The 14063-nt window shown below is 40.2% G+C and overlaps 1 protein-coding gene across 9 annotated transcripts in view; it reads left to right on the top strand.

Annotated features, from left to right (window-relative positions):
* The first annotated feature begins 879 nt into the window (after nt 1-879).
* The window catches only part of DNM3 (dynamin 3), a 555606-nt gene continuing 542422 nt past the window's right edge, over nt 880-14063 (top strand). For 6 of the 9 annotated variants that reach the window (XM_049112291.1, XM_049112288.1, XM_025430314.3 and 3 more), the window contains exon 1: nt 903-1262. In XM_049112291.1, the coding sequence (XP_048968248.1) occupies nt 1102-1262 (161 nt within the window). In that variant the 5' untranslated portion in view covers nt 903-1101. Of the gene's footprint in view, nt 1263-14063 lie in introns of all 9 variants that reach the window. The other 3 variants (XM_025430309.3, XM_049112292.1, XM_049112293.1) reach the window with 2 other exon arrangements.

The following is a 14063-nucleotide window of genomic DNA, read 5'->3' as shown; positions in this document are numbered from 1 at the left end:
GGTAAAGGAGAGAGACGTGGGCTAGCAATTTAGATTTCTGTAGTCGCTAGTCATTATGCAGAATCAAAGCCATGGCAAAAATCCTCAGGCAGAGTATAAAGTGTGAGACAAGAAAAGGCCCATGAATTAAACCCTGGAAAGCATGGATATCTCTTTGTAAAGTGGAACAGTCTAAGGAGGCTGAGCAAGCATGACCATTTATCTTTGTGTCTCCATAGCAGGCATAGGACTCGACGCACAGGCACGTCTCAATTTGCTAAATTTAACAGAATATGTGCAGAGTACACGCTCTTTGATAGACTCTATAGGAGGAGTCTTACAGGACATAATGAGTGTGGTGATTGAAGAGAGGGAGCCATGCGGGGTAAGCATGACGGGCTTCACTTTAGCTTCGACAGCTGGGAGATGGAATTGTTAGAGTTGAATAATTAGGTAGGGTCAGGCTACCCAGGTCCTGAAATGGATATCAGGTGGAAGAATTTAGACCCCCAGGCCAGCCACCTTGAGAAGAGGTGGGTTCTGAAAGTAGGGCGTGAGAACATGAGATTTGCTTTTAGGAAGTGACTCTGGCGGCGATGGAGGCACTGAAGCTGCTGCTGGCGTCAAGGCTGAGCTCCTATCGGTAGGTCTTTTCCCTGGTCTTTGGCTTTGTAGCTGCCGCTGATTCCCGGACCAGGCGCTGTAACTGTGCCTCTGAGCCTTGGTAGCGGGAGACAGAGGTCGTGGCATCTGGCCGCAGCTGGGAGGCAGTGCGTGCGCGCCGGCCCGAGGTGTCGGGTCGGGAAGCCTCCCGCGGAATGCGGCCAGGAGGGGCGCGGAGGGGCGCGGAGGGGCGCGGAGGGGCGGCCGAGGAGCCAGGCCACGCCCCCTCTCGCCCGCGCAGGCGCGCTGCGGGCCGTTAGCTGTCAGGAGCCGAGCGGCTGGCGGGCGGCGGGGTCCGACGTCTGCGCTGGAACCGGCTGACAGCACCCAGCCCGGCAGGGGCGGCAAGGGCGGCAAGGGCGGCAAGGGCGGCAAGGGCGGCAAGGGCGGCCCCGGCTCCCCCGCCAGCCAGGTCGCAGAGGAGAGCAGGGACCAGCGGCGGCCGGCGACGCTGGCGCGATGGGGAACCGGGAGATGGAGGAGCTGATCCCGCTGGTGAACCGTCTGCAGGACGCCTTCTCGGCGCTGGGACAGAGCTGCCTGCTGGAGCTGCCGCAGATCGCCGTGGTGGGCGGCCAGAGCGCGGGCAAGAGCTCGGTGCTCGAGAACTTCGTGGGCAGGTGAGCGCGCAGGGCGCGGGGGGCGGGGCGGGGACCCCGCTAGGGGCGGCTGGAGCGTGCCGGGCCGGCGGGAGCCCGGGGCGGGCCGGGGCCCAGGCGGAATGGAGGGCAGAGCGGCGGCGTCCGTGGGGCGGGCGGGGTCGTCCCGGCTCCGGGCATCCTCCGTCCGCCGCCCCTCCGCCCCCGCCCGGTGGCCCCCCTGTCTGCCTTTCATCCTGCGATACAAAGCCATTTCCTCTCCGTCCTCCGGTCGCGGAGTCAGGGGAGGGGGGTCCGCCCGGCGCGCCGGCCTCGGGCAGCCTGGATGCGGAGCGCGCCCGGGAGCTTCCCGGTCCCCGTCTGCTGTGTTTTCCCGGCTCCACATCCCCCCCGTTTCCTGCCAGGCTCCCCGAGGCTCCCGGCGCCCCCCGCCCCCCGCGGAGCCGCCGTCCTCCTCGCCCCGGGTCTCGGCGGCGCTCAGCTGGCTGCGGCTGGAGACAGTCGCCCTCAGCCCCTCGCCGGGGAGGCGGGGTGCGAGGAGAAAGGAGCCGTTTGTTGTGGTGAAAGCTTCATCCAGCCACGCTTCCCCACCATTCTCCTCCCTAGGAGTCGAAGAATAAAAGGTGGTGTGTGTCCGCGTGGGCACCCCTTCAGAGCCCCAGGCTTGTGTCGAGGGAGGGGAACGTGGACCCGGGTTGCCCAGATGCCATGTCATTCCTGCATCCTCTCGGAATTGACCAGCATCTTTCTCGCACCTCCCTGCGCCCCCCCCCCCCCCCCGCGGCGGCTTCCGTTCCCGGGGCTCGCCTCTGTCCTGCGGGGCTTCGAGATAAAATGAGGGGTCTCAGTTAGAGTTACGGATTTCATCGTGGCTCTTCGCACGGAAAGAGCTTAAAGGATTCATTTTTGAATTGGGAATCAGCATTGCTTCCCCTGAGCAGTTCGCCAGGGATTAAGTTACCTTAACGGCCTCGCCTGAGGAGCGCAGACATTTGCCAAGAAAAGCCCGTTTGGGAGCATTACGAAGGCTGAAATCTGTTCCCTGTAGTAAACCAGGTAGAAATGTGCAGCCGTGAGACAGCGGGCCGGAGAGGGGACAATCCAGATTGTACTTCACTCCCTTTACTTGGCTAGTTAAGTGACTGGAGATTCCAGAGGGTCCTGTTCCTTTCTTTCTTTTTTCTTTTTTTTTTTTTCTTTTTTGATTTCTGTTAGTATTTGGTGGTGTGTAAAATTTCCATACTCCCACATCTCCTTTGGGAATGTTAGTATCTATAAAGTGCATATTCTTCTATCTTAGATGATGCTCTATCTCTCTGATGATATTCTTTTTTCCCCTTGTGTGAACTAGAAAGCTTAGGATCCTAATAAAAAAGTAGAATTGCTGACAATTGGCTGGTATCATTGCGTAAGTCTCTTAATCCCTTCACTTCGGTCTTACCATTTTGAGTGATGAGAAAAGTGATGGTAAAACATTTTGCATACGTCATCTTAGACTAATGGTGAAGTGATGGATGGATGTGATTTCAGACATAAACACGACAGTCATATACTTAAGAGTTTTACTTTTTTTGATTTATTGTCAGTGAAATTCACTAAATTTAAAGTGGTATCCATAGGAAAGTGAGATTTGAGGACAATGTAATTTTGAATTTTCAAACTCCAGCACAATTAACATGGTGCCTTAATAGTCATTTAACTGCTTTTGTTTTTTAAACAAACAATTGAAGACTAAAATTGTAAGTAATTCAAATGCAGTTACCATATTTTTATGCATCTTTTTCATATATTTACTTGGATAGGCCTGTCTTATAAATGCATTGTTTGTGTCAAGAGCTGTTGAACCTAATGTCAGTATTATGCACATATCTCAATTCTGTTCTCCAGGTTTTCAAATCCTGACACACTTCTTAATGCTGTAATAAAGTTGTATACATTTCCCCTCACTAGCTATAGTCTTAAAATGTGAATTAAAAGGAAAAGATATATGGAAGAGTAAAATATTTTAGCTTAAGCATTTTTGTGCTTTTCATTTAGAATGAAAAATAAGGACATTATAAGCATTATACAAATCAGAGCATTTAGCACAATAGTACTCTGTTATACTTTTTAAAGTTTTACCAACAATTACTGTTAAAATATCAAATCAAAGAAAAGGGTGAACATAGAGGGAAAAACTCACTTAATAAATATATAAAGGCTTTATTATCTGTAGAGATGACACTTGCCTAGCAGAGCTTATATATTAGGAAAAATTAATTAAAAAGGTCATTTGACTTTAATAAAGGTTTCGGTCATTGAATTATTGAGGAATCTAATTTCTAATTATAAACCAACCTTAGGGAAAAAGGAGTTCTCAATTTTGAAAGGAGATTGGTCCTAGGCAGAAAAAAACTACTTGTATTCCACTATAACCTTTTATCTTTTTGTTATCCAGAAGTTTTGTAATAAGGATAAGGTCCTTTCCTTTAAGGATGAAACTTTATTCTTTTACACGTAGCTGTTTTCATTTGAGGACTCTGGCGTATTGTAGTTATCCAATGTAGTCATAAAACAAGGGGTCATTGCTTGTATGAATTGTGTTTGCTCTCATTTAAGCTTGTTCTCTTCAAAATAATGATGCATTTTCCTCAATACTTAACAATCCATATTTAGTGGATTAACTATTTTCTCCTCTCAGATAGTTTATATTGATTTTTTTTTTGATACCACTGAATGAATCTGGTTGTGAATGTGTTTACTTCATTAAACTGTAGCTGTAAAATCCAATTTTGGGGTGACAAGTTTTAAATTGTTATGAATAAAATGAGTCATGAATGAACTACTTGTTTGTGATATTCTTTCTGAAGTGATGAATTTACATATTAATGTAATATAGCGTGAGTAACCAGATTGTTCTTTTGGTTGTTCAGATGAGCTATAGACTGGCAGTGAGAGGCAGCGTAAGGTCTAGTGAGTAGAAGCTGAGACTTATCGTGTGAATATAGGGGTTCATTATCTGGTGTGGGGTCTGCCCATTTGGTTTGTGTGTTAAAGAACTGAATTTACTCAACTACTTTCATATCCAGTGGTTTTTTTTTATTGCAGTGCAGTGAGTTGATATGATGATGGTTATGATAGTGATTAACATTTATTGAGAGCTTGCTATGCATCTGGTGCTACTCTAAGGACTCTTACATGGGTATTCTCATTTAATACTCATAAAACCTCACAAAGGAAGTTACTCTTATGAGTTTCATTTTATGGAAGAAGAAATTGAGATTTAGACAGTTAAGTAACTTGCTGATGGCTAATTTAATTTAACATAAAAACAGTGGAGCTAGGATCCAACCTGAGGTGTGGGCTCTATACCTATACTGTAAACCAGGGTGCCATATTGCTCCCTCCATACTTAGATTTACCAAATCCTCTGATAAATACTTTTAACTTCTTTCTTTGACCACACTTAAAAAGCACCTCCTGGGGATCCCTGGGTGGCTCAGCGGTTTGGCGCCTGCCTTTGGCCCAGGGCGTGGTCCTGGAGTCCTGGGATCAAGTCCCACGTCAGGCTCCCTGCATGGAGCCTGCTTCTCCCTCTGCCTGTGTGTCTGCCTCTCTCTCTCTCTCTCTCTCTCTCTCTCTCTCTGTGTCTTTCATGAATGAATAGATAAATGAAATCTTAAAAAAAAAAAAAAGCACCTCCTAAATGGACAAGAAGCTGCCATATTAATAGTAGTGTTCATATTTATTTAAGTCTACTTTGCCTTATTTCACAGAAGATTTGAGGCAACCCCTTAGGCAGAAGCCACATTAGTTAAAGAATAACTACTTTACTATATTAGACATTCTTGAAGGGAGCTCTAGCATGTAATTGGGTTGTTTATTTAAGTATGTGTTTAGAATACATATAACTTGTTTATGGAGGTGTTAAAGGAAAACTGTATTAGTTGCTAATGTGAAAATGTTTTATAATGATATACTTGTTAAAAACATTAGTTTTTCAATACTAATTATATAGGCAGAGAATTCCACATTATTTTATTCTAGTCTGAGTGCTAGACTTTTAATTTTGTACAAATATAGCAGGTTTTGTGATTAATGATTAAAAAAAGATTTTTCAAAGTGACTGTGTTAAGGGAGTGCATTTCAAGTGGAAATGTCAAATGTATACTTATATAGTTGTGATTTTTAAAAAGATTTTATTTATTTATTCATGAGAGACACAGAGACAGAGGGGCAGAGACACAGGCAGAGGGAGAAGTAGGCTCCATGCACGGAGCCCAATGTGGGACTCTATCCCAGGACTCCAAGATCATGCCCTGGGCCAAAGGCAGGTGCTAAACCGCTGAGCCACCCAGGCGTCCCTAGTTGTGATGTTTTAAAGACAGATATGTGGATTGTCTAATAAAAGTTTTTTTGAGAGAGAACCTTAATAGCCACTTGATGCTGTTGTTGCAATGGACATAACTGGATAATTTAAAAAAAATCCTTAAGTCATTTACATGGCTTAGATAGGCACTAATCTATTCTTGAATACTTTGACTGATTTCAAGAGAGTAGTTAAAAATTGAGGAGGCCAGAGTTCTCTAATTGCGAGTGAGATTAGGCACAGAAGCATTCATATTAGTAAAACTTCTTAATTCAGAAACAGGTTTGTATTGAGGAAAATTATTTTTTTAAATATCAAAGCAGCTGAATTAGTGAATATTTTTCAAAAAATAGCTTCCGGGTATTAAAATGATTAGATAAATAGGTGCTAACAATTAAGTTGTGATAATTTTTGAAAATTGTGCTTCATGGTTCCCAAGAGTCTATTTATTTATTTATTTATTTATTTTTTTCCAAGAGTCTATTTAAATAAAATGTCAGACACTTGAACTTTTTTGGTCCAACAATGAATTGATAAAATCTGAACTTATGAAGATACTTTTGCTGAATTAACATACAAGATATACTTTAGGTGATCACAAGTGTACAGTTGGAGTTAATTACTACAATCAACTTAATTCTTTTTTATTAATAGTATCTGAGAAGAATACAAGTAGGTATATTGGACTTGGATAGGATATCTCTGTTTTGAAATTTACTGTTGATGATCAGATATCAGAGTGTACTTTATTGATTTCTTTAAGAGTAAATTTGGATAGACAGTCATCCAGAACTTGGGAGGAATGGAAACTTTAATAGTTAGCTATGTTATTATGCTAAAGGTTAGGCTATTGGATTATTAGGTGTTTTTCTTAGGTAGTAGTACCTTTTGTTAGGGCTAGTAAATGGAGTTAAATTATGATGTTTTATTTATTATTATAATTTATTTGATATCGAGGGGACTACAAGCAGCTGAAAGAGATGATTTTTTTTTCTCTCCCACAAGAGCCAAGTCAAGGGAACCCTAAATTAATTAATGTACTGTATAGAATAATCCACTTTTTTTTTTTTCTGTCTGGATGAAGTTTTGCCCATCTCTGAGTCTGCTTTGTAATTTCTCGCAGTCTCAGCATTAATTGATTATTTAATTGATTAAACATTTTTTTTTAAGAGATGGGGGGGCAGATATAGAGAGAGAATCCCAAGCAGGCTCCATGCTCAGCACCAAGCCCTTTCAGGGCTCAATCCCCTGACTCTGAGATCATGACCTGAGCCAAAATCAAGAGTTAGATGCTTAACCCTGAGCTACCCAGGTGCTCCTCAGCATTAATTTAAAAATCCACTACATTTTTATAAAGTAGAAGTAAGAAGAAAGCCAGTGTTTATTTAGCCTTAATGAGTTGTAAGCATGGACACTATTACATACTTTCCATGCTTTCCTTACTTTCCCTGTTTTCACATCCCCTTGTCAATAAGGGAGGAAAACTCAGGATTAGAGACAAGAGTAATTAGAGTCACATGGCTAGTAAGTGGCCAAACTGAGATTTAGCCTTGGATATGACTCCTATTGATGCTCTTGAGAAGTATGATCAAGTCAAGTCAATGAACATATATTTATTGAGTTCTGAGTACACTGAGTAAGAATATAGCAGGAAGTATGAATGCATAGAAACTGATGTTCTTACAAAAAGAACTGACAACGTAAGGTATGAGAGCTCAACTTTCAAGTGGTTTTATAAAATAAATGCAGTTAGGTATAATGCAAATTGGGATAAAATAAATTATACTATGTCAACTTACTTTTACAAAAAAGGAAAAAAAAACCTTGAAAACCCACAATTCTGAAATTGAATTGGGATATAAGAGGAAAGTAGACAATATATGAGTTTCCAGTGTCGTTTGGCAGCTTGGTATCATTTTAACTCAAGGCTGCATGTAACTAGAGTATCGATGTCAAAGTGGGAAAGTGGTTATCTGTGTTTCAGTGTCTGACTCCACAGCAAAGCATTGAATTTAGACTATCACTTTATCACAAAGAGATACAATGTACTGGAGAGGGCCTGAGAGAAGATTAGGAGGAAAGAAAAAAGGTTGGAGAGATTAAAAATATAGCTGGATGCAGTAAAGGCTAAGTGAGAGTGGGATGGATTAGGCCAACTGCTTTATATGTACCTCTAAGGCACTAATGCTGAAGGGAGTGGAATTCTATTTTCTTTTTAAGAACAAGGCCTTTATTATTTATTTATTTTTTAAATATTTTATTTATTTATTCACAAGATACACACACAGAGAGAGGCAGAGACATAGGTAGAGGGAGGAGAAGTAGGATCCATGCAGGGAGCCTGATATGGGACTCGATCCTGGGACTCTGGGATCATGCCCTGGGCCGAAGGCAGACGCTCAAACACTGAGCCACCCAGGCATCCCAAGAATAAGGCCTTTAGTTCAAGTAATGAAGTAAACTGAAGACAAAATGTCAGGGAAGATTTTCTACAGGCAAACCTGAGAATAGAATGTGTTGATATTGTTTAGAAGTGGGGGAGGGTAAAGGAATAGTGTTGACACTGAACAATATGCATTTTTGAGTTAAACACTGTCCTGACAGATTAGAGGGTTTATTAATACCAAGTTGGTATTTTTTGTTTTGTTTTGTTTTGTCATAGGAAGCTTAGCTTTGCTTTTATCAGTAGCAAGTACAGGCGTTTCACTAGGTTCTGTAAGAAACTTTCTTCTGTCTTAATTTGCTAACATAAGAGCTACATTAGGATGCAGAGAGACTGAGAGATTTACCCAAGGTCAGAGACAGAATCAGAGCTGAATTTGGAACTTGGTGTTCAGAACTGGGAGCCCTGTTCAGGTCATCATCTTCTTTTCCTCCTCTTGTTGTTTTAAGGTGCCTCCCTTGTATCCTCGGTCTGCCTCCTCGTTTTCCCATTCCTTTCCATTAGACCAGTCTTTCTGCCTCCTAGATATTTCCCTTCATTACTTTGCTCACTAGCAGATCTGCAGTGATGCTTCATCCCCCTGCCCTACCAATAGCAGAAGGAAAGAAGGAGCAGGATTTTTGTCAAGCTTAGGCTTAGACCAGTAAGTTGGCTGCGATAATATACGCTAGTATATTTGTGACTTTTAGGAAACAGGCCCAGGAAAAGACTAAATGCAATAGTGAATATTTTCACACATTATTAATGTTTTCCCACCAGGTGGGTGTATCTAGAAAGTTGTGTCTGCGGTGGTCACTGATAGACCTTGCTTAAACCAAAGAAAGCTTTTGAAAAGTTGAGCATTGGTAAATCATATAAATATGGCAAGTTACTGTTTTAAGAAATGAATAGAACTTTTTGGTAAAATAAAAGATAGGTATTGGGTAGCAAATCCTCACCTTTTAGTTTTCCTGTTTCTTAGGTATTGTTACTTTTTTGTTTTTGTGTTCTTAGAGTGAGGCCCATCAATATCATAGAAATTATTTTAATAATTTCAACAAACATTAATATTGTGTTAAATCCTTAATATTCATTGATTAGAAAGGCAAGATAGTTGTTGAGGAAAAGGATGATATATTTAATCCATGAATTATGTGAATGACACAGGACTGCTTTAGATCTTGTTTTTCTGACATCCCTGCTGAAAGTCCTGTATTTCTCAAAGTTTAAAGTGTGTGCCTCAGTACTATTTTGTGACAGTGTCTCATTTTCATCTCCTACTGCTTCAAGGTCATGATATACCCATGAATAACACATACATACCTCTTAGAAGTGGTAGGGCTTCTGAAGGACCTCATTGTCTATTGTTTCAGTGGCTTGGAATTGAAAAGACAAATTCATTTAAATTAGTAATTTGATGGGTGACTAATCTTATTTATGATATTTCTTAGATCTCAAAAAGCCAACATTTGACAAGGACTCATCATATCCTGGTGCCAAAATGCAGGCTTTGCTCACTGGTGTTTCAGTCCTACCTCTGCCTTGTTTGGTAGCATGGCTCCTCAGTAAGGCACTGAACTTCCCTGGGACTTAATTTCCTCATCTGCAGTATAGGGGTAAAATACGGACTTTATTATTTTATGTGCATGCGAGTTCTAAGTAAGATAATGTATAGTGTATGGTCCATAATGTGCATTCAATAAACTATGGCTATGATATTATGATTTATAAGAAAATATATATTTGATCATTCATATGACAAATATATTTCTCTCTCTCCTTTTTAAAAAATTATTTATTTATTTATTTATTTATTTATTTATTTATTGCATGTGGGGAGCAGAGGGAGAGGGACAAGCAGACTCTGCTGAGCAAGGAATCCATTGTGGGGCTTGATTTCACTACTCTGAGATCATGGCCTGAGCTGAAACCCAGAGTCCAATGCTTAACTGACTGAGCTATGCAGGTGCCCCCCACTTTTTTCTTAAGATTTTATTTAAAAAAAAAGATTTTATTTCATATGACCAAAATACAATTCTCATACTGTTTGGTCTTCATTCACAGTTCTTGTCTTATAGCTCACAAAACTTGAAATTCCCAAAGTATTGAGAGTGATAAAGTAGTCTTTTTGTTATATTATGTGGTGACTTGGAAAAGGATGGGGGCTGGTTGTCAGTGGAACTAACCCTGTGATTAGAGGGTTGGAATTTTCAGTCCTTTCCCCCAGCTTCCTGGGAGAGGAGAGGAACTTAAGGTTGAATCAGTTACCAGTAGCCAGTGATTCAGTCAATCTTGGCTATGAAATGAAGCCTTCATAAAAACCCAGGAGAGAGAAAACTCCGAGTTGGTGAACACATGGAGATTTAGGGAGTCTAGATTGCCTGAAGAGGGCATGGATTACCTCACCCTTTCTCCATACCTTGCCCTATGCATCTCTTCCATCTGGTTGTTCCTGACTTATATCCTTTAATGATAAACTGGTAATCTAATAAGTTAAATGTTTCTCTGAGTCCCGTGGGGCACTCTAGCAAATTAATTGAGCTCAGAGAGGATCAGATTGGCATTTGAAGTGTTGGGGTACAAGCTTATGGGACTGGGCCCTCAACCTTTGGAATCTGAGCACTGCTTGTTGGCTTGGGAACCTCCCTCACCACATTAGAGTTGGTACTAGAACCCATTTAATGGCTATTAGTCTATGTCTTTTATCTAGACTGGAAGTTTTCAGAATATTTTTAAAAACAAAAATAAATTTAGGAGAGATGATAGTAAAGCATATATGCAAATTCTCCATTTTGTGCATGTTGGAAAATTACAGCTGCGTCAAAATACTAACTTTTAGATCATCCTAACTTAGAAAATATATGGGCCTTCCTTAGAGAAAGCATTGTCCACATCCACACTTAACATTACCCATAGTGTATTTTTTTCTTTAAACAGCGTAAAACAACATAAATCCAGTTTGTGTGTTTTCTCTCATCAGTTCCAGAGCACTTTTCCTTTTTTTTTTTTTTTTAATTTATTCGAGAGAGAGAGAGAGAGAGAGAGAGAGAGAGAGATGCAGAGACACAGGCAGAGGGAGAAGCAGGCTCCATGCAGGGAGCCTGACATGGGACTTGATCCCAGGTCTCCAGAATCACACCCTGGGCTGAAGGTGGCGCTAAACCACTGAGCCACCTGGGCGGCCCCCAGAGCACTTTTCTATTTATTCTTTTATTAATCCAAACATATTCCTGAGAAGAGAGTAAAGACTTGTTTTATTAACTTCAATCAGAAATGAAGAAGATTGAGCTGGTAAAAGTTAAATGATATGCTAAGGTTTATTTTTATTTTATTTTACTTTTTAAAAATATTTTATTTTATTTATTCATGACAGAGAGAGAGAGAGAGAGAGAGAGGCAGAGACACAGGCAGAGGGAGAAGCAGGCTCCATGCAGGGAGCCTGACGTGGGACTCGATCCTGGGTCTCCAGGATCAGGCCCTGGGCTGAAGACGGGGCTAAACCACTGAGCCACCCGGGCTGCCCCATGCTAAGGTTTAAATGGTGATATTAGAGATAATGAATGTAATAGAATTAGTAACATTGCAATAGTAGAATTAAAATGAGTTTTGCTGCAATTTTCCTTTGTTCTTAGAATAAATTTTAAGGAAAGTATTTGATTCTATGATATGGAATAAACCATTCTTAGCATATCTGTATCTTTTGAAAATATCAGATGAAATTACAGGCAAAGATGGGGGTAGAAGTGGGAAAAACAATAGTGAGTCCTACTAGAAAAGCAGGACTACTGAGTGAGTGTATAAGCTAAGTCCAAGGAACAGAAAACATCTATAGCAAAGAGATTGGGAGGTAAGACAGAAAAATAGTGTTGGTGTTGTTAGGCTTTAGAGAAGTAGTGCAATTCGTATAGAAGTTGAAGTAATATCCAGTGATTATTTTCAGTGGAAAAACTCATATTCTGACTCAATTGACAGTCTCACAACTTACTAACCACCAGTTTCAGCTCTGGTGGAAGCTAACTGGTTCTATTTGGAATGATGTTGTCTTTGTGTTACTAGGTATGCCTCAGAACATTTGTGTAAGAGTAGCTTTGAGTGCCTTATCTAGAGGAAACTTAGAGATCTGTGTGTTTCTGCTTTCTGGTTAATAAAACTGAGATTCATTCTTTTCATATATTTAAAAGAGGGGAAAAGGCTCATGGTCTATTTTCACGGGTCCTAGCATTCATGATTCTGAATCCTACTTCCTGGACAATAACCATTGTGTGGTGAGATTTTTGTATTTTCATCTAGAAATACTAATATAACTTTCTGAATACTGGCTGCAGTTTTGTGGATTCAATTTAAGAAACTTTTCATGATCTGTTTACTTAACCCTAACAAAGAAACATGTGAAATTTTTGGGGGTGATACTTGATTTGATTTATCGACCATGAATATTATATTTTCCCAAGGATTTTTTTTCTTAATTGAAGAAGGGAAATGGTGGAAGGATCATGAATCTCCTGCTTCAAGAACAAGGGCAGGAACCGGAAGGAGGAAGTTTTGCTTAATTGAGTGTGAATGTCTACTGTATTGTAGGGAGATAGGAAGAAAAACAGATGAAGTCTTAACTGCTGTGGGCGTTAGGAGTATTCATGAATTATTTAGTTTGAGATCGATGTTTGTTAAAGGATTGCTTCACCATGGGGAAAAGCAATGAAAGCTGGGATTAGTCCAGTATAACCATAACCCTACTGGTTTTCCTCAGCTCTTCCTGTCTGATTTAGAAGCCCCTCCTTGGTGGTCCTTGTTCATATCTTCCTGCACAGGGATCTTACCGCACAATTGGTTGCCTTGTCTGTCTGCCCAACTCTTTGCACCTTCCATGAAGTTAAGAGCTGCATTTCAGTTCTCATTCTCATTTAATGCTATATGAATTAGCTGTATGATTCTGTATATACCACTTATTCAAGCTGAATTGTACCTTCTTTATCAATAAATTGGTTGTAGGTGTGGATTTTGGACTAGATCAGTGTTTCTCAAATTGTGGGTATGACTTTATTAGCAGGACAGGATATCAATTTAATGGGTTGTGACAGCTTTTAAAAAATATCAGAGTAAATATCCTGAATAGTAATGATAAATACATTATTGGGGAACTTTTGCATTAGTTATATATTTATATATGTATATCATGCTGCAATATGAAATTTATTTCTTACTACGGTTGGCCTCAAAATTGTTGAATGTCTCTGGAATAGATTAAATCTAATGTTATTTTTAATCATTTATTTGATGATTCCATATTTGTGTAGTAGGACAGATCTTTTTATTACAGAAGGCACAATTCACACTATACCATACTATTCCACTAGACAATTTAAAATGAAGATAATTTTATTATTTTTATTTTGATAAATTAACTATCTTTTAGTTAATGAATAGGTACATATGTTAAAAACTGAGACGTTTCAAAAAGATATACAATAAAAATGGTCTCCCCCATTGAGGTTTCTTACTTGTTAAGATGTTTCATTTACCTGAATACTTGCCAGATTATTTCTGGGTTTATATTTTCTTCATATGACATTTATTTGATTTTTGAGGACAGAAAGAATAAACTTGTTTGGTTATAGGTAGATGATAAAACCAGTTGAGAATATGTTTGAAAATTCTGTTTGCAGATGGATTTATTTATTTACTGAGTCATGTATAGTCGTATTTTGAGAGTCTACTATATTCCAGGTTATATGTGAGACTCTTTGCAAAGAACTGCTCTATCAAAGAACTTGGTGACCCAGTAGGGTACAAGTCTCTACAGTTGATAAGCACTGTGCTGTTATTATTAGGGTAACCAGGCTGACGATTCCTATGTGAGGCATTTGTTAGAAAGTAGTTGGTGGTGTCATGTTGTTGTCTCCAAATATTTAACGAGCTGTTAACTGGAGAGAGATTGGATTGACTGTAGGTCCCTAGAAGACACAGAACAAATGAATGAAAGTTACAGGTAGACAGATTTAAACTTAACATCAGAAGATTACTCAACAGAAGAGTTAAGAAATGGAATGAGTTC

The sequence above is a fragment of the Canis lupus genome, chromosome 7, assembly GCF_003254725.2.
Source record: "Canis lupus dingo isolate Sandy chromosome 7, ASM325472v2, whole genome shotgun sequence".
Taxonomy (NCBI): Eukaryota; Metazoa; Chordata; class Mammalia; order Carnivora; family Canidae; genus Canis; species Canis lupus.
The sequence above is the reverse complement of the archived record's forward strand: the minus strand, read 5'-3'. Positions and strand labels throughout refer to the sequence as shown.